Here is a 20,943-nt window from a genome sequence, read left to right on the forward strand (position 1 = left end):
TTTCCAAAGGCACTCTTCTAATAGAAAAGCTTTTTGCAGTACTAGAAAACAAAGATAATTTTGCTCTTGAGAGTTTTTATCAGCACATCTGAGTATGGTAGTTTGTATTCAAGACTGAAATTTATTTGGTCCTTGCCGCACATCAATTTATGATTTATCAGTTTGATGTCTTGAATGCAGGAAATTTTCCAAGATAAATACATGAAATCATTTTTGTCCCACCTATAACAGTGATTTAGCTTCCTTATTTTGTCCCAGATACAAGTAAAGCAGTCCACCAAAGAGCTTTAAAAAAATAAATACTGCCTTGACGCCCATAGCACAGTGCTTATGGTGCCAGCCACATACACCGAGGCTGGAGGGTTTGAACCCAGCCCGGGCCAGCTAAACAATAATGACAACTGCAACAAAAAATAGCCGGGCGTTGTAGTGGGCACCTGTAGTCCCAGCTACTTAGAAGGCTAAGGCCAGAGAATCGCTTAAACCCAAGAGTTTGAGGTTGCTGTGAACTGTGACATTATGGCACTCTACCTAGGGCGACATAATGAGACTCTGTCTCAAAAAAATAAATAAAAATAAAAAATAAATAAATACTGGGTATAAACAGTTGCCCAGTTTCCGTTGAATTCCAAAAATGATAACTGGATTATTGGTGTATGGGCAGATACGTACGTATCTGTAGGTCAAATTAAGTTTCCCTGGATTTGTAGGGAAAGCCCCAAGGTCAGCCCAGAGGTAGAATAAGTATTTGGATATAATAGAAACTTCTTAGGCATCCTCTAGCCACCTCTGTTTACTAACATCACAGTGTGGGAGTTAACAAGTAATGTTGGATCAGTGGCAGTAGAGCACATAATAGTGACTCATTAAATATTTGTGCTTGACCAGTTGGCGTTATTGTGAAACCTAGTGAGGGCGGCGCCTGTCGCTCAGTTGGTAAGGCGCCGGCCCCATATACCGAGGGTGGCGGGTTCAAACCCGGCCCCGGCCAAAATGCAAAAAAAAAAAAAAAAGAAAGAAACCTAGTGAGACTCTAGAACTCAAGCTGAACGGTTGTGTCCAAATTCATATCCATTTTACATTTTTTGTATTAAAAGCAAATTTTTTTGCAAATGTGCTTTATTTGCTATTTTAACTACTTTAAAATTTTTTTCTCTGTTTTTGTTTCTTTAGTATTTCAAAATATTATAAGCCAGGTGCATTGGCTCATCCCTGTAATTCCAACACTCTGGGAGGCCCAGGCAAGTGGATTTTTTTGAGCTCAGGAGTTCAAGACCAGCCTGAGCAAAAGTGAGACTTCAGTAAAAATAGAAAAATTAGCCAGGCATTATCTCTCGAAAGGCTGAGGCAGGAGAATGGCTTGAGTCCAGGACTTTGAGGTTGCTGTGAGCTATCACACCACAGCACTCTACTGAGGACAATAAAGTGAGACTGTCTCAATACAAAACAAAATAAACCCTCAAAATATTATGGAGGTACAAGCCAGGCGCCGTGGCTCACGCCTGTAATTCTAGCACTCTGGGAGGCCGATGCGGGTGGATTGCCTGAGCTCGCAGGTTTGAGACTAGCCAGAGCCAGAGTGAGACCCTGTCTCTAAAAATAGCTAGGCATTGTGGTAGGAGCCTATAGTTTGAGCTACTTGGGAGGCTAAGACAAGAGAATCGCTTGAGCCCAAGAATTTGAGGTTGCTGTGAGCTATAATGCCATGGCACTCTACTAAGGGTGACAGGTGAGACACTGTCTCAAGAAAAAAAACATTATGGAGGTACATTGGGTGGTACCTGTGGCTCAAAGGAGTAGGGTGTCGGCCCCATGTACCGGAGGTGGCAGGTTCAAACTGGTCCCGGCCAAAAACTTCAAAAAAAAAATTATGGGCTCCACGCCTGTGGCTCTAGCTGCTAAGGCGCCAGCCACATACACCTGAGCTGGTGGGTTCAAATCCAGCCTGGGCCTGCCAAACAACAATGATGGCTGTAACCAAAAAATGGCCAGGCATTGTGGCAGGCACCTGTAGTCCCAGCTACTTGGGAGGTGGAGGCAGGAGAATTGCTTGAGCCCAGGAGTTGGAGGTTGCTGTGAGCTGTGATGCCACGGCACTCTACCCAGGGCAATAGCTTGAGGCTCTGTCTCAAAAAAAAAAAAAATTATGGAGGTACAAATGTTTTTCGTTACATTTATCAATTTTGTTATGCTTGAGTCAGGGTTATAAGTATGCCCACTGTCTGGATAGTGTTCGTTGTACCCATTAGGGAGGTAAAAGCCCATCCCTCTCCCCCTTCTTCCTGTTTGATTTCCCCAGAATTTTACTTTCCTCTGTGCACATGCATGCTTATCAGTTAGTTCCAGATTAATAGTGAGTAGATGTGATGTTTGTTTTTCCATTCTTTAGATACTTCATTTAGGATAAAGGTCTCTAGTTCCATCCAAATTGCTGCAAAAGCCCTTAATTCATCCTTCTTCATGACTGAGGAGTATTCCATAGTGTACATATGCCATATTTTGTTAATCCACTCATGAATTGATGGAAATTTGTGTTGATTCCACATCTTTGCAATTGTGAATTGTGCTGCAATAAATATTCTTGTGCAGGTGTCTTTGATAAAATGACTTCTTTTCCTTTGGGTAAATATCCAGTGTTGGGATTACTGGATCAAATGTTAGGTCTACTTTTAGTTCTTTGAGGAATCTCCATACTGTTTTCAATAGAGGTTGTGGTAATTTGCAGTCCCACTAACAGTGTATAAGCATTCCTTTTTCTCTGCATCCATGCCAGCGTCTATTGTTTTTGGACTTTTTAATAAAAGTCATTGTGATTGGGTTAAGGTGATAGCTCATTGTGGCTTTAATTTGTATTTCCCTGATAATTAGTTGAAGTTGAGCATTTTTTCATGTTTTTATTGGCTATTTGTCTATCTTCTTCTGAGAAGCTTCTGTTCATGTCTTTGCCCACTTATTTATTTATTTTTTTGAGACAGTCTTACTTTGTCACCCTCAGTAGAGTGCAATGGTGTCATAGCTCACGGCAACCTCCAATTCTTGGGCTCAAGCAATTCTCTTGCCTCAGCCTCCCGAGTAGCTGGGACTACAGGTGCCCACCACAACGCCTAGCTATTTTTAGAGATGAGGTCTACTCTGTCTTAGGCTGGTCTCGAACCCGTGAACTCAGACCATCCATTTGCCTTGGCCTCCCAGAGTGCTAGGATTATAGGCATAAGCCACCACACCTGGCCTCTTTTGCCCACTTTTTAATGGACTGGTTTGTTTAAGTTCTTTGTACATTCTGGTTATTAGCCCTTTATCAGATGTATAGGTTGTGACTGTTTTCTCCCATTTTGTAGGTTTCCTATTTAATTTGTTGAGTATTTCCTCAGCTATGCAGAAGCTTTTTAATGTAATCAAGTCTCATATATTTATTTTTGCTATTGCTGTGATTGCCATTGGAGTCTTCTTCATAAATTCTTTGCCTAGGCTGATATCTAGAAGAGTTTTTCCAATATTCTCTTCTAGAATTCTTATGGTTGCATGCCATCCATTTAAGTCTTTTATTCATCATGCATTAATTTTTGTGAGTGGTGAGACATATGGGTCCTGTTTCATTTTTCTGCGTGTGACCATCCAGTTATCCCAGCACCATTTGTTGAATAGGGATTCTTTTCCTCAGTGCATATTGTCTGCTTTGCATGTGGATGGTTTTGTATCTGAGGTCTCTGTTCCATTGGTCTATGTCTCTATTTTTGTGCCAAATGCTGTTTTGGTTAGTATATCCTTGTAGTATAGTTTGAAGTCTGATAATGTGATGCCTCCAAATTTGTTCTTTTTTCTTAAAATTGCTTTGGCTATTTGGACTCTTTTCTGGTTCCAAAAGAAACATAAATTATTTTTTCTCTAGATCTGTAAAATGTAACGTTGGTATTTTGATGGGGGTTGTGTCAAATCTGTAAGTCATTTTGGGTAGTATAGACATTTTAACAATGTTGATTCTACTAATCCATGAGCATTTTTTTCCTTTTGTTTGTGTAGTCTGCAATTTCTTTCTTTCTTTTTTTTTTTTTTTTTGTAGAGACAGAGTCTCACTTTATCGCCCTCAGTAGAGTGCTGTGGCATCACACAGCTCACAGCAACCTCCAGTTCCTGGGCTTAGGCAATTCTCTTGCCTCAGCCTCCCAAGTAGCTGGGACTACAGGCGCCCATCACAACGCCCTGCTATTTTTTTGTTGCAGTTTGGCCGGGGCCGAATTTGAACCCACCACCTTGGGTATATGGGACCAGCGCCCTACTCACTGAGCCATAGGTGCCGCCCATAGTCTGCAATTTCTTCCTTGTTTCCTTTGTAGAGATCTTTCACCTCCTTGGTTACTATACTCGTAGGTATTTTATTTTCTTTGTAGCTATTGTAAATGACATTGAGTCTTTGATTTGACTCTCAGCTTGACTGTTAACGATTCAATTCTAATAAACACTGTATTTCTCTTTAGCATACAAACGGCTAGATGGTTCCACCGAATGCTGTAATAATCACAGCCTCACGGATGTATGCTTTTCCTACAGAAATAATTTTAATAAGCGTTTGGTAAGTTGTCCCTGAGACAGTCTTTCTTGTCTGATACAATTACTACAGCCAAAATGGAATCTATGAAAATTTGTCCCATTTTCTCTATTCACTTTGTATTGTTTTATTTATCCCTTTATTTTAGAGACAGTCTCATTTTGTCGCCCTCGGTAGAGTGCTGTGGCGTCACAGCGCACAGCAACCTCCAATTCCTGGGCTTAGGTGATTCTCTTGCCTCAGCCTCCTGAGTAGCTGGGACCACAGGTGCCTGCCACAATGCCTGGCTATTTTTTGTTGCAGTTTGGCCGGGGCCAGGTTTGAACCTGCCACCCTTGGTATATGGGGCTGGCACCCTACCCACTGAACACAGGCACCACCCTACTTTGTACTGTTTTATTAAAATCTCTGTATTTCAGGCTTGGGGCCTATGGCTCAGACGTGACGGCAACAGCCACATACACCTGAGCTGGCGGGTTCGAATCCAGCCTGGGCCCGCCAAACAACCATGATGACTGCAACAAAAAATAGCCGTGTGTTGTGGTGGGCACCAGTAGTCCCAGCTACTTGGGAGGCGGAGGCAGGAGAATCACTTAAGCCCAGGAGTTGGAGGCTGCTGTAAGCTGTGATGCCACGGCACTCTACCCAGGGTGACAGCTTGAGGCTCTGTCTCAAAAAAAAAAAAAAAATCTCTGCATTTCAGATGTCACATTGCATCTGAGACTCTTTAAAGATTTATTGTGGTAATATTTTATTTGGCCAAAGTGGGATACTTGAATCTACTTTTATTTCTAAGATGCTAGGTGCCATGAAAAATATTAAAGGAGTGTAACTTGGATTTTTCTTGCTAATAAATCATTTTTAATATTGACTCTTTAATATTTTATTTGTAGTATACATGTCTACCTGCCCGGAAAGCGGTTGAAGCCACCCAAGTTTGTAGAACCAATAAAGACTGTAAAAAAAGCTCAAGTTCAAGTTTCTGTATAATACCTTCTTTGGAAACTCATACTCGATTAATAAAAGTAAAACACCCACCTCAAATTGATATGTTGTATGTAGGACATCCTCTGCACCTTCACTACACAGGTGGGTATTATTATGGTAGAATAATTATATTAGAAAATTAGAAATTAGGTATATTAGAAAATTATTAAGATCAGATATGGTGGCACCTGTGGCTCAAAGGAGTAGGGCACTGGCCCCATATGCCGGAGGTGGTGGGTTCAAACCCAGCCCTGGCCAAAAACTGCAAAAAACAAACAGACAAAGATCAGATATAGTCTTAGTGGTAGAAACTCAGTACAAATCCTTGCATTGATTTTACTTATTATAAATTTGATCACTTATCAATAGTCTTGGGCCAGGTTTGATGGCTTACACCTGTAATCCTAGTACTCTGGGAGGCCAAGGTGGGTGGATTGCATGAACTTAGGAGTTGAAGACCAGCCTGAGCGAGACCTTATCTCTAAAAATAGCTGGGCATTGTTATGGCAGGCACCTGTAGTCCCAGCTACTCAGGAGGCTGAGGCAATAGGATCACTTGAGCCCAAGAGTTTGAGGTTACTGTGAGCTATGATGACACCACAGCACTCTACCAAGGGCAACAAAGTGAGACTCTATCTCAAAAACAAAACAAAAAGTCTTATTCACTTGTTCTTAAATATTAAATGAAATTTAAGCTATAGGAAAATAATCTAAATTTATAAAGTAAGATGGAACTGAATCCCATGCCTGCCTATGGAGAGTGACATCTTTCCTTCCCTACCATTTATACTCAATTCAAATACATGATCTCTCAGAGGTTCTCTGACCTCTTAAATTTATCTAAGCTCAGCATACCCTAGAGAATGCCAGGATGCATGAGGATATGAGGTATAAGGTAATTTATGCATGATATATTCACTTTATGTGGTTATAATTTTAAAACTGGGCCGGCATGATCATTTTACCAGCAGCAACATGATTGGACTAAGTATATAGGTTCACGGTAGCGGTGGAGATTATAAAATCTAGCTAATTTTGTTGTACAAGATTTGTATGTTACTTTTTTATAAGTTTACCATATAATTCACCCATTTAAAGTGTACTGCTCTGTTTTTTAATATATTTAGAGTTGTGTGACTGTCACCACAATCTAGTTCCAGAACATTTTCATCACCTTAGCAGGGGTGTTCTTTTCTGTCATACACTGGAAAAATAAGAATTATCTTGGGCCATGCAGTAAATACACAAATACTAATGAAAGCTGATTAGCAAAAGAAAGGTTCATGCATACTTTTTTTTTTTTTAAACAGAGCCTCAAGCTGTTGCCCTGGATAGAGTGCTGTAGCGTCACAGCTCACAGCAACTTCCGACTCCTGGGCTTAAGCAATTCTCTTGCCTCCTCCTCCCAAGTAGCTGGGACTACAGGCACCCACCACAGTGCTCGGCTATTTTTTGGTTGCAGTTGTCATTGTCGTTTGGCGGACCTGGGCTGGATTTGAACCTGCCAGCTCTGCTGTATGTGGCTGGCACCTTAGCCACTTGAGCTATAGGTGCCGAGCCCATACTTTTTTTTTTCATGCATATTAGACACCACAGATAAGCAAGAAGAGTCCTCAAAAAATCAGCATGCAGCCAGAGGGACACTGCTGGTAAAGAAAAACTCCATACCCATTAAACAGTCACTTTTCAGTATCCACTAGCTCTTGACAACCACTAATCTATTTCTTGTTCCTATAGATTTGCCTGTTCTAGACATTTCATATAAAAGGAATACTTTTTGACTGACTTCTTTCATGTACTATAATGTTTTTGAGATTCATCCAAATCAGTACTTCATTCCCTTTAGGGCTGAATATTTTATTGTATAGATAGGCCACATTTTCTTTATTCATTTACCAGTTAATGGATATGTGGAATTTATGTCAACTCTTTAAAAGGCTCTCTCATTACTCTATACCTTTATCCTGCTATATGACCTGGGTCATTTTTCTTTTTTCTTTTTTTTTTTTTTTGAGACAGAGACTCAAGCTGTCACCCTGGGTAGAGTGCTGTGGCATCACAGCTCACAGCAACCTCAAACTCCTGGGCTCAAGTGATTCTCCTGCCTCCGCCTCCCAAGTAGCTGGGACTACAGGCACCCACCACAGTGTCGGCTATTTTTTTTTCGTTGCAGCCGTCATTATTGTTTGGCAGGCCCGGGTTGGATTCGAACGCGCCAAGCTCAGGTGTATGTGGCTGGCACCTTAGCCGCTTCAGCCACAGGCACCAGCCTGGGTCATTTTTCTTATTTATTAGTTTGACATTAAGTGACTCTAGACTACAGCTATTAAATAAAACCTCAACGAATGTAGAAATGTACCCAGTTGGGGTGATTCAGAAATGTATACTTGTTTACAGGGTAGTTCTTAAATGTTTTGAACAAAAAGAGGATCATGGAATTCACAGAGTGGAAGAGACTTTAAAAATCCCCTCATCTTAATTTTTGTTTTAGCAGTGAAGAGAAAAACCGAGCCCACAAAGAAGTTAGATAGCATATAGTTGGAGTAAATGTGTGATTTTAAGGTTATGCCTCTTAGGCGCCACACCTGTAATCTTAGCACTCTGGGAGGCCAAGGCAGGTGGATTGCCTAAGCTCATGGGTTTGAGACCAGGTCGAGCAAGAGTGAGACTCCCATCTCTAAAAAAAATAGCTGGGCGTTTTTGATGGGCTAAGCACCCGGTGAGTGCCTCTAGTCCCAGCTGCTTGGGAGGCTGAGGCAAGAGAATCACTTGAGGCCAAGAGATTACTGTGAGCTATGATGCTACAGCACTCTACTGTGGGGGACAAAGTGAGACTCTGTCTCAAAAAAAAAAAAAAAAAGATAAGGTTATGTCTCTTTGAAAGGGTAAAGACTTCTGATATAAATTATAGTATATTTTTTAAAGTCAGTTTCTATATTTGGATGTCATATTTGGTATACAGTCCACTTTGTCTTATTTTTACCTCCAAATATAAGTATACACTAGGACATGGCTATTTTCATTTTTTTAGATGTTCTAGAAGAATCAATTGCATTTATGGAGCCTGCATATGTTTGGGAAGGGCTTTCTTAATCAATTTAATCAGTTAACCCAATTTTTGACCATAGTAACATTCATAATGCTATTGCTTGCCTGGTTTGAATAATACTCATTATTCCTTGTTTTTCTTTTTTAGTAAGCATCACCAGTTTTATCCCACGTTTCAACTTTCTAAGCATAGATCTGCCAGTGATTGTGGAGACATTTGTCAAGTATCCTTTCTGGTGTGAAGAATGTTTTAAGGCCAGACGAGGTGGCTCACGCTTGTAATCCTAGCACTCTGGGAGGCTGGGGCAGGGAGTTCACGAGTTCAAAACCAGCCTAAGCAAAAGTGAGACCCGGTCTCTACTAAAAATAGAAAATCTCGGCTTGGCGCCGGTAGCACAGTGGTTATGGTGCCAGCCACATACACTGAGGCTGGCGGGTTCAAACCCGGCCCAGGCCAGCTGAACAACAATGACAACGGCAACAAAAAAATAGCCAGCGTTGTGGCAGGCGCCTGTAGTCCCAGCTACTTGGGAGGCTGAGGCAAGAGAATCACTTAAGCCCAAGAGTTTGAGGTTGTGTGAGCTGTGACACCACGGCACTCTACCAAGGGCAACATAGTGAGACTCTGTCTCAAAAATAAAAATAAATAAATGAATAAAAATAAAAAATCTGAGGCAAGAGGATCTCTTGAGCCCAAGAGTTTGAGTTTGCTGTGAGCTATGATGCCATGGCACTCTACCCAGGGCAACAGCTTGAGACTCTGTTTCAAAAAAAAAGGTTTTAAAAGTATGTTACTTGGAGCTTGATCCCTTTTACCTTGAATAGAGCATTATAACAACTAAAAAAAAAGACATTAGAGTTGAAAGAGATCAGATTGTACTAACGAGGAGGGAAAAAAGGAGAAAGATTGATCAGATTAAGATGTGGAAAGGAAGGAACCCAGAATACAAAGTAAGAATTAAAGTTATACGTCTAAAACCTCTTAGTAAATTTACAAAGGATAAAAGTTTCGGTTATTAAGGGAGGCAATGAATTCTGTCCCATCTGAGCCTGTTAATTCTGACCAAATGGAAGATGACTCTTACATGCATAATCAGGAATTATGTAAACCCATTCCACTGGTTCCAGGAAGAAATGCATAAGGAAGACCAAGCTGGTTTCCACTACTAAAAAAGAAATTAAGAGGACAAAAATCTCATGTGGTCTTTAGCATATTATGTTTGCATATAAAAAAAGAAATTAAAAAAATTTATTATGTAGAATTGATTCATGGAAAGTTTTGGAAGTGTTCTTTATTTTTGTTGCTTTTAAATGTTTTAAATTTCTAGGCTGGGCTTGGTGGCTCTTGCCTGTAATCCTAGCACTCTGGGAGGCCGAGGCCTGTGGATTGCTTGAGCTCATGAATTCGAGACCAGCCTGAGGAAAAAGCGAGACCCCATTTCTAACAGAATAAAACTAAAAAATAGCCAGGCATTGTAACTGGTGTGTACAGTCCCAGCTACTCAGGAGGCTGAAGCAAGAGCATCACTTGAGCCCAAGAGTTTGAAGTTGCTATGACGCCATGGCACTCTACCGAGGATGACAAAGTGAGACTCTGTCTCAATTTAAAAGTAAACGAATCTTTTAAATTTGTTTCCTCAATGATTTACCAAAAAATGAAATGGGAAAAAAGATGTGCAGTTACTAAAAACAAGCATATAATCAAGATTGTACCTTGTAGACACTATAGCTTTGTTGCAAAGAGAATTACACTATAACATTACAGATGATATAAAATAGGGTTCAAGAGCCAAAAGTTTGTCTGGGAATAGTGGCACACAGCTGTAATTCTAGCATTCTGGGAGGCTGAGGAGGGTGGATTGCCTGAGCTCAGGAGTTCAAGACCAGTCTAAGCAAGAGTGACTCCCTCATGTCTACTAAAAATAGAAAAACTGAAGCAAGAGGATAGCTTGAGCCCAACCAAGTATTTGAGGTTGCTGTGAGTCATGATGCCATCGCATTCTACCCAGGATGACAGAGAAAGACCCCATCTCAAAAAAAAAAAAAAAGCAAAAAGCTTTATGTTTCCTAATATAAAGTATTACTTTATGAGGATCAAAAAGGAATTTTTCCCTTATTTCTTCCCCATTCCTTTCTCTTGTATCATTACAGGATTAGAAAGATTTAGTCTTCCGGGCGGCGCCTATGCTCAGTGAGTAGGGCGCCGGCCCCATATGCCGAGGGTGGTGGGTTCAGACCCAGCCCCGGCCAAACTGCAACAACAAAAAAATAGCCGGGCATTGTGGCGGGCGCCTGTAGTCCCAGCTGCTCAGGAGGCTGAGGCAAGAGAATCACATAAGCCCAAGAGCTGGAGGTTGCTGTGAGCCGTGTGATGCCACGGCACTCTACTGAGGGCAGTAAAGTGAGACTCTGTCTCTACAAAAAAAAAAAAGAAAGATTTAGTCTTCCTAGGAGTTCCTTCTAGCTTGGCTTTATAAGTAGTTGGCCTTTATTAGTCTAGTTAAAGTTTTTGACCTCTGAAATACTATAAAGTCATTTATTTTAAATAGTAGAGGTTTAAGAAGGAATGGCAGAGATTTTTAAAGAGTAGAGTTGTCAACTGTAACCTCAAGTTCAGTAAAGTATCTTCTAACTCACAGAAATGTGGTTGCCATTCAGGCCTCACAGTTGGTTCCTTAACTGATTTTAACCAGGTACCTGATTTCCCTCTCTGGAGCTCTGGCTATTGTTAATGCCGTACCCTGCTTTGCTTTGGATGGACAATGGATTTTAAACTCTTTCCTGGATGCTACCCTTACCTCAGTGATTGGAGACAATGATATCAAAGATCTGATAGGATTTTTCATCTTGCTTGGTGGCACTGTACTTTTGGCTGCCAATGTGACCCTGGGACTCTGGATGGTTACAGCACGGTAATATTTGCACTCGTCTGACAGAATCTCTGAGTTATAATACACAGCTATGTGGTAATATCCATTGCCATTGAAATCCTTATTTGGTATGAAATGTAAAGTGTTTCCTTAAACTTTTATCTTAGCCAACAATTTTGAGCTCCTCCGCTATCCAGAGTACCCAAACTCTGTGGTAGGGATAAACAGAAGAAATGAAAGGCATCATCTCTGACTACACTCTAGTTTTAAAGACTAAATGTACACTGATGCTCGTGGAATAATTTCTAAACAAGTGCAAATTCATGTAATACCATTTTTTGTGACTACATATCAAGTCGAAATAGTATGATAGAGAACAGAATTTGGATGGAATTAACTGATAAAAACTTGCAAAAGCGCATCATTAATCAAGATTTGAAGACCAGACTTTGGCCAAGTGAAAAGGTCACTGTTTCCCTGGCCTAGCTCTCTTGTCCTTTGTCTTGTTTGAAAAGTATTTTAAAAATTAATGTGTATTATTTTTTAGTCTGAAAACTGAGGTCCGATTATATTTAAACTAATAAAATTTTATAAAAGAATCTGCTGATATTAAAGGGAAAAATTTTTGTCAAATGATGCCAAATAAATGAACAAAGTAAGAAGTAGGGCCTATGATATCGAGAGACATGTTTTGCCCCCACAAGGGTTGCCATTGATAAGGTGTTTCTGCTCCCTCAGAAAGCAGCCCTGGGCTTGGCATTCAGAGTGAGCTGCAGGAAGAGTCACTAGCAGCATGGGAGCTGAGGCAGTTAAGGTTGAACCTCAGAATTAAGGTAGGTCTTCTGACAGACCACAGACAGATCACAGGATCTTCAGCTGGCCTGGTGACCACTCTCTATAGATCTTAGAAGCTTGACAACCATTCCAGAGTAGACATTTTCTCTTCTGCTGCTGAGGCCATCTGGGGCCTCCCTGCTGTGTTCTTGTCTTCAAGAAGCAATGACCTTAAACCCTAAGCCATACTCTGTCCTCACCAGCGGCTTCCATGCCTCTCTCTGTCGGGTAACTAAATACCTAGTCCTTGCTTTCCATTTTGCCCCTGAGCTACCTCTTTGGGTCCATGGAAAACTTGGTAGTATATTGACAATGGCTACACATGAGTACAGACATGAGTTTTCGAGAGCCTGGGAACTAACTCTTCAGCTTGAAAGAACCACACCTGGTTTGACGTCTTTGGGAGTAGAGATCCAGCAGTGGGAAATTGGGAAATTCAACAGGCCAGTTGCTCTTAGAAGTGTAAGAGCTTACTGTTTCTTTGATTGCAAAAAATACCCATTTTTCTCAGACTCAAGAAGTGATAAAAGGCAATAAGTCATTAACAACCATATATCCAACCTCTTCTTGAGTGGAGTATTCCACAGGGTTATCTTTTTTCAGACCATTGAATTGCTCTTTAAGCACTCAAACTTTTTAGTCATTTTTAAGAAACTTTTTAGATTGTATTACAAATTTGTCTTCCTTCTTAAACTGAAATTATATATTGCATATAATTTTAACATGTTATTAATATCAGTAATAAAACCATACAAAGTATTAGTTTATTCCAGAAAATATGGCATTTGTTCTGTTCTTACACATTCATTCAGTATCTGCATAGTAATACTCAGACCTGTGACTAGTAGAGTTTGGGGAATCATGAAATACTTACAAAATTAATTTAATTCTATGAACTAAGCAGTTTACTAATGAAAATATATATGTAAAGTCAGGTTTTCTTAAACTGAGAAAAAAAGGAAATGAAAAAAACTTAATAAAGGAAATCCTATCCATTAACTTATTTTTCTGGGTAAAAATTCCAAAATCTTTTTTTTTTTTTTTTTTTTTTTTAGCTTTTAAACACTTGCTCTGTTGATCCATAGGATCAGGGTTTGGGAATCACTATACTATGAAATTGAGCAGATCACTACCATTTGTACAGAGATGGCCTCGTTGTGTAAGAAAGGAAATATGTGGGGCGGCGCCTGTGGCTCAGTCGGTAGGGCGCCGGCCCCATATGCCGAGGGTGGCGGGTTCGAGCCCGGCCCTGGCCAAACTGCAACCAAAAAATAGCCGGGCATTGTGGCAGGCACCTGTAGTCCCAGCTACTCGGGAGGCTGAGGCAGGAGAATCGCTTAAGCCCAGGAGTTGGAGGTTGCTGTGCGCTGTGTGAGGCCACGGCACTCTACCGAGGGCCATAAAGTGAAACTCTGTCTCTACAAAAAAAAAAAAAGGAAATATGTGTTGTTTTCTTTACTTGATTGTGGGTAAGGACCATGTCATATTCATCTTTTCATCCCTGACACAGTGCATGAGACATCCTAAGTACTTAATAAATGTGGTTGAATGGATAATGATTACCATTATTTATGGATTAGAAAAGCATGTTTCTATTTAAGTGTGCTGTAAAAAATATTCTTGAATATTTACTGTAAATATATGTTAACATAAAAAAAACTTGGGAGGTCTTTGTGTCCCTGGTGTATTATCATTTATATGGAAAGAATCCATTTTGGTTTCTGTGGAGTGATTAGAAAAATGAATTATTTTGAAGATTTGAAGAAAGTATTCTGTGTTGTCACTTTGTTCAATAGTAAAACTTTATTCTCAGTGTTCCTACTCTGTATTGTTTACATTTTTGAGACTTCTCTTAAATTACCTACAATCTATAAAGAATGTATATATTCTTTTCAGCATCTCAGTTTGAAAAGATATGCAGTTAAACTTGACCTTTTGGTAAGCGCTCTTATAGGTCATTGTCTGTTCTAACAGCAAATTGTAAACATGTGCTTCATAGAACTGTGGCTCCCAGTCATCATTTTGTCCTATGGTATTTATTAATATTAAATGTTCACATACTAATGGTGCACAGGTATTTTTTTCTATAAATCTTTTGAAGTTTCTGTAAGTCATTCTTAAGCTTTAACTTGAAGATATCATAATTGCCAGCATTGGATCTTTAGCAATAAAAGAATAAATGTGTACCAGCATGTTATGTTTATCATCATCTATGTGTTGTCTTTTAAAAACAATCTGTACTCTTTCATATCTGAATTGTTCCCATTAATTAGAGTAAAATATTAGTTGTTTGTAAATTCCTTTTCTCTTTTCTTTTTCTTTCTTTCTTTTTTTTTTTTTTTCCCCCAAGAGTCTCACTCTGTCACCCTGAGTACAAGGCTGTGCTCACAGCAACCTCAAACTCTTGGGTTCAAGTCATACCTTGCCTCAGCCTCTCAAGTAGCTGGGACTACAGGAGTGTTTTTAAATTCTTGATCCTAAAAGCAGCTTTCAGTTTTCATTTATATAATCTATATGTGAAAGTTGCTGCAGGCCTTAAAAAGAAGTCCTTTAAATGAGATACCTGTGCTCTCACTACTGTTTTGGAAATTGCTGGTTTAAGTATAAAGAAAGAGGACTATCCACTGTGTGTGGCGGCTCATACCTGTAATCCTAACACTCTGAGAGGCTGAGGTGCGTGGATCCCTTAAGCTCAGTCACTGGAGACCAGCATGAACAAGAGTGAGACCCGTCTTTATTAAAAACAGAAAAACACTCGGGAGGCTGAGGCAAGAGAATCACCTAAGCCCAAGGAGTTGAGTTGCTGTGAGCTGTGATGTCACAGCACTCTACTGAGGGTTAATAAGCGAGACTCTGTCTCAAAAAAGAAAAACAGCTGGGTGTTGTGGCGGGCGCCAGAAGTCCCAGCTACTCGGGAGGCTGAAGCAGGAGGATCACTTGAGCCCAAGAATTTGAGGTTTCTGTGAGCTATGACGCTACAGCACTCAAGCCAGGGCAACAAAGTGAGACACTGTCTCAAAAAAAAAAAAAAAAGAACTGTCTTTTCATTAGTGGCTGACAGAAGTTTTTTGTTTTTTTGACAATCTCAAGCTGTCACCCTGGGTAGAGTGCTGTGGCACTTCTAGCCTCTGATCTCTTGACACTACAGTTGTGGCCACAAGACTAGGTGAATTATGTAATAATTCTAAACCACCTTTATAAAACAGCTTTATTAGGGCGGCGCCTGTGGCTCAGTCGGTGAACCCGAGGGTGGCGGGTTCAAACCCGGCCCTGGCCAAACTTCAACCAAAAAATAGCCGGGTGTTGTGGCGGGCGCCTGTAGTCCCAGCTGCTCGGGAGGCTGAGGCAAGAGAATCGCTTAAGCCCAGGAGTTGGAGGTTGCTGTGAGCTGTGTGAGGCCACAGCACTCTACCTAGGGCCATAAAGTGAGACTCTGTCTCTACAAAAAATAAAAAAAATTAAAAAAAATAAAACAGCTTTATTAAAATATTAAATTATTTATGTGTAAACTTTAAAGTGTGCAATTCAATGTAAACCATTTTTATTTATTATTATTTTTTGGAGACAGAGTGTTACTTTGTAGCCCTCGGTAGAGTGCCGTGCCTCATAGCTCACAGCAACCTCCAACTCCTGGGCTCAAGCCATTCCCTTGCTTCACCCTCCCAAGTAGCTAGGAATACAGGTGCCTGCCACAACGCCCACTATTTTTAGAGGCAGAGTCTCGCTGTTGCTCAGGCGATCCACCTGCCTCAACCTCCCAAAGTGCTAAGATTACAGGCGTAAGCCACCATACCCGACCCACTTTTCTTTTAATGTGTGATCAAAGAATAGTATACATATACTTCAGCATAATCTAACCTTTTAAATAAATGCATATATGATAAAAGGCTGGGAGGGGAAAACTGTGTTCCAGTTATTCCATAACTATTTTGGAGGATTGTCACCAATGTAGTAGAGTTGAATAACATTTGTTTTTAAGGCAAAACCCCTGGATATACTCTGAGACAATACCTTTTTTTTTTTTTTTTTGAGACAGAGTCTCACTATGTCGCCCTCGGTAGAGTGCCATGGCGTCACAACTCACAACAACCTCAAACTCTTGGGCTTAAGCGATTCTCTTGCCTCAGCCTCTCAAGTAGCTGGGACTACAGGTTCTTGCCACAACGCCTAGCTATTTTTTTGTTGTAGTTGTCACTGTTTTTTGTGTTTTTTTTTTTTTTTTGGCAGTTTTTGCAGTTTTTGGCCGGGGCTGGGTTTGAACCCACCACCTCCAGCATATGGGGCTGGGGCCCTACTCCTTTGAGCCACAGGCACCGCCCAATGCCCTGCTATTTTTTGAGAGGAGGTCTCTCTCTGGCTCAGGCTGGTCTCAAACTTGTGAGCTCAGGCAATCTACCCGCCTCAGCCTCCCAAGTGCTAGGATTACAGGCGTGAGCCACCGTGCCCAGCTGCAAGAGGATCTCTTGAGCCCAAAAGTTTGAGGTTGCTGTGAGCTATGATGTCACAGCACTCTACCCAGGGTGACAGCTTGAGACTGTCTCAAAAAAAAAATTAAAATTAAGATGGATAGTCCATAATTGTCCCTTCTTAGTAACTGAAAGTTTCTCAAACTTTTCTATAGATATGCTCCTAACTGTAAAGGATGGAAAACCCAAAAGGATCAAAGAGCAGAATTACATAATTGGCTCTCCATGGTATAAAATTGAAGTCTCACCTTATCTTAAACTTATGTGGAGTTTACATTCCATTAATCTTCTCAGGCATCATAAATCCAGTTCTCTTAAAGATATGAAACTCCAAACTGTAAGAATTAGATCCTAAGAATATAAGGATTTCTTCATTTCTAAAACACATTGGTAGAAAGTAGTTTGTAACAGCTGCTCTGTATACTATTGGCAGTCTATGGGTGGTGTTTTTGTCCATTCATAGTGAAATGAGACTATTGTATATTGTCTTTTATTCAAAGTAAAGATAATGTATGTCTGATGATATAAAGCTGCCTGCTGCCCTTTATTGAAGAGCCCCCCTATAGTTGGGAGTGTGGAGAGACATATTTAATTTCCCTTAGCACTGCCAGATTGCCATCCAGCATGGCTTTTCATAACCGACCAGCTTTTCTTCAGGTTATTGGGGGGGTTTGGTTTGTTTCTTTAGCAGGCCTGTGCTGGGTTCGAACCACCACCCCCGGTGCACGAGCTGGCGTTCTAACCATCAAGCTACAGGCACTCAGCCAGCCTGGTGACTGACAATCTCATCAGTAAGGCATGAGGGGCGGCCTCGGGTCTGGCGCGCAGGACGTGGGGCGCGTGGGAGGCAGAGGGGCCGGCCTAGTCGGGTGAGCCTGGCCACCCGCCGCTGCGAGACCGCGCGGACCCTCCGCCGCGCCGCGCAGCCTCAGAGCTGTGCTGGGACGGGCCAGCCATGCCCGGGGGCCTGGCATTTTTTTATAGCCATCTGTGGAAACTCCCTGTAATTTTTTTTTTCTTCACTCCGGGAGTAAGAATTATACCAAGTAGATTTTTTTTTCTTTTTGCAGTTTTTGACCATGGCTGGGTTTGAACCTGCCACCTTCGGCATATGGGGCTGGCGCCCTACTCCTTTGAGCCACAGGCACCGCCCTCAAGTAGATTTTTCAGGCTGGGCATGGTGGCTCATACCTGTGATTCCAGCACTTTGTGAGGAACACTTGTGGCCAGGAGTTGAAGACCAGGCGAGATTGAGAAGATATGAATGAGCATCCTAAAAAAAAAAGAAAAAGGAAGACTTTACACCCTTCTCATTATTCAGACTCCTCTGGAATAAGCAGAATTGCATATGGATTCAATGGAATCTTTTCTAACCATTTTTATAGTGTCTGTTCTATGAGACAGCCAGACTTAAAATATTTTGACAACAAAGATGATGATTCTGTATTCTTTGTAAAGTATCTCAAGAATGGAAGAAAAAGTATCCAATGTACTCAGCCCTACTATGAAACTAATTTCATATGAAAGCTATAAATCCAATTATAACCTAAGAATATGGGGAAGAGGGAGAGGGAGAGGGAGAAGATGGGCAGAGGGAGGGTGATTGGTGGGATTACACCTACAGTGCATCTTACAAGGGCACATGTGAAACTTACTAAATGTAGAATGTAAATGTCTCAACATAATAACTAAGAAAATGCCAGGAAGGCTATGTTAACTACTGTAATAAAAATATGTCAAATGGTACATAAAACCAGTGTATGGTGCCCCATGATTGCATTAATGTACACAGCTATGATTTAATAATAAATATAAATAAATAAATAAATAAAAGATGATGATTCTGATACTGAGACGTCAAATGACTTGCCAAAATTTACAGATGGAACCAAGGCCAGAAACAGAAATCAGAACTACCTGGCCAGAAACAGAAATCAGAACTACCTGGTTCCTAGTCCAGTACTTAGAATTCTAGACCACACTGCCTTCCCTACGGAAAAATCTGCTGATACTGAAATTATCATGCAGTCACAAAGAGTGTGATTCCCTGAATCAGTCAATCAATAAACCCAACAGGAGAGTCCTATAGAAGCTCACACGGCTGAAGATGTTCCAATTGTTGTAGAAGTGCATGCATTTTCTGAGGACTATGATATGGAGACAGAAAACAATTCCTCTCAGAGTCTCCAAGACCAAACGGATGAAGAGCCACCAGCTAAACTTTGTAAAATTCTTGACAAGAGCCAGGCTTTGAATGTGACTGCCCAGCAGAAATGGCCTTTACTGAGAGCTAATAGCAGTGGCCTCTATAAATGTGAACTTTGTGAGTTCAGCAGCAAATATTTTTCTGATTTAAAGCAGCATATGATCCAGAAGCATAAACATACTGATTCAAATGTGTGTCAAGTATGCAAGGAAAATTTCTCTACCAACATGTTTCTAATAGAACATGCCAAACTACGTGAAGAGGATCCCTGCATTTGTAAATACTGTGACTTTAAGACAGTAATTTTTGAGAACCTAAGCCAGCACATTGCAGACACCCATTTTAGTGGTCACCTCCACTGGTGTGAGCAATGTGACATGCAGTGCTCTTCAAGTAGTGAACTCTACCTCCACTTCAGGAGCACAGCTGTGAAGAGCAGTATTTGTGTCAGTTCTGTGAACAGAAGACTTGCATAGCCTTGTGGTAAATGAGCATGCGTGTAAATTAATAGAATTCAGTGATAAGTATAACAATGGAGAACATGGACAGTATAGCCTCTTAAGCAAAATTATCTTTGACAAATGTAAAAACTTCTTTGTATGTCAAGTATGTGGTTTTCGGAGTAGACTTCATACCGATGTTAATAGGCATGTGGCTATTGAACATACTAAAATTTTTCCTCATGTTTGTGATGACTGTGGGAAAGGCTTTACAAGTATACTAGAATATTGCAAGCATCTCAATTCACATTTATCTGAAGGGATTTATTTATATCAATATTGTGAATATTCAACAGGACAAATTGAAGATCTTAAAATTCATCTAGATTTCAAGCATTCAGCTGGCTTACCTCATAAATGTAGTGACCGCTCCATGAGGTTTGGGAATGAAAGGGAATTAATAAGTCACCTTCCAGTCCATAAGACCACATGATTATTCTCTTTTATTTAAATTTACAGAATATTATGAGCAGCACCTGTGGCTCAGTGGGCAGGGCACCAGCCCCATATGCTGAGGGTGGCAGGTTCGAACCTGGCCCTGGCCAAACTGCAAAAAAAAAAAAAAAAAAAAAAAATTTACAGAATGTTAATGTAAAATAATAAAGTCAGCTTTTTTTGGCTATGTTAATATGAATTATTTAAAACCAAACTTTAAAAATTTGCCTTTAACATTGTCCAGTTGTCTTGGCATTGCTCCATTTTTCAGTATATAATTGTATCTTAAATGTGGTATTTTCAATTCCATGATCGTTCACAGTTTTAATCATTCTTCGTGACTGTCATCCTGTTTCTTATATGTGCTTTAATTTCATGAATTGAAAAACAGGTACTAAAGAAAGAGCTACAGTTCTCCATACTTAACCATAGGTGCTACTTTTTGTTTTGTTTTTTTACATGAGGAGGGGTTCCCAACTTCTTCTTCTTTTTTTTTTTTTAGAGACAGAGTTTCACTTTGTCACCCTCGGTAGAGTGCTGTGGCGTCACAGCTCACAGCAACCTCCAACTTCTGGGCTTAGGCGATTCTCTTGCCTCAGCCTCCCAAGTAGCTGGGACCACAGGTGCCCACCACAATGCCCAGCTATTTTTATTGTTGCAGTTTGGCCAGGTCCAGGTTTGAACCTGCCACCCTGGGTATATGGGGCCAGCACCCTACTCACTGAGCCACAGATGCCGCCCACTACTTTTTTTTTTTTTTTTAAGGAGGACAAGCTTAGATTTTCATATATGAAATCATTGTACTACCAGAACTAAAATGCAACATAATATACAATTAAATCCACTGATAATCCCATTAGTAAGAAACCAACCCTCCTTTTGTGTTTCCCATCAGTAGTTGTTCTCTGCTAATCAGTGGACTCTAATTTTTTTTTTAAATAATTCTTATATGTGTCAGAACTCATAGTGAACAGTGAGTTCTGAGTTGCAAAAGAAGAATTTTTTGGAGTTGTCTGTCTTTATCCACAAGTTAAAAAGAAACACAAGTGCT

The 20,943-nt window shown here is 40.5% G+C and overlaps 1 protein-coding gene and 2 pseudogenes across 1 annotated transcript in view; 2 read left to right on the top strand and 1 right to left on the bottom strand.

The window, feature by feature from the left end:
• Nucleotides 1–14,488, top strand: part of MBTPS2 (membrane bound transcription factor peptidase, site 2) — a 53,452-nt gene extending 38,964 nt beyond the window's left edge. The window contains exons 8-11 of the mRNA XM_053580120.1: nt 4,476–4,570; nt 5,440–5,635; nt 8,730–8,805; nt 11,275–14,488. Of these exons, the coding sequence (XP_053436095.1) occupies nt 4,476–4,570; nt 5,440–5,635; nt 8,730–8,805; nt 11,275–11,497 (590 nt within the window). The 3' untranslated portion in view covers nt 11,498–14,488. The remainder of the gene's footprint in view (nt 1–4,475; nt 4,571–5,439; nt 5,636–8,729; nt 8,806–11,274) is intronic.
• Nucleotides 14,489–18,000: 3,512 nt separating this feature from the next.
• LOC128578402 (zinc finger protein 639-like) lies at nt 18,001–19,890 on the top strand (annotated as a pseudogene).
• Nucleotides 19,891–20,829: 939 nt separating this feature from the next.
• LOC128578860 (uncharacterized) lies at nt 20,830–20,943 on the bottom strand (annotated as a pseudogene).

The sequence above is a fragment of the Nycticebus coucang genome, chromosome X, assembly GCF_027406575.1.
Source record: "Nycticebus coucang isolate mNycCou1 chromosome X, mNycCou1.pri, whole genome shotgun sequence".
NCBI lineage: Eukaryota > Metazoa > Chordata > Mammalia > Primates > Lorisidae > Nycticebus > Nycticebus coucang.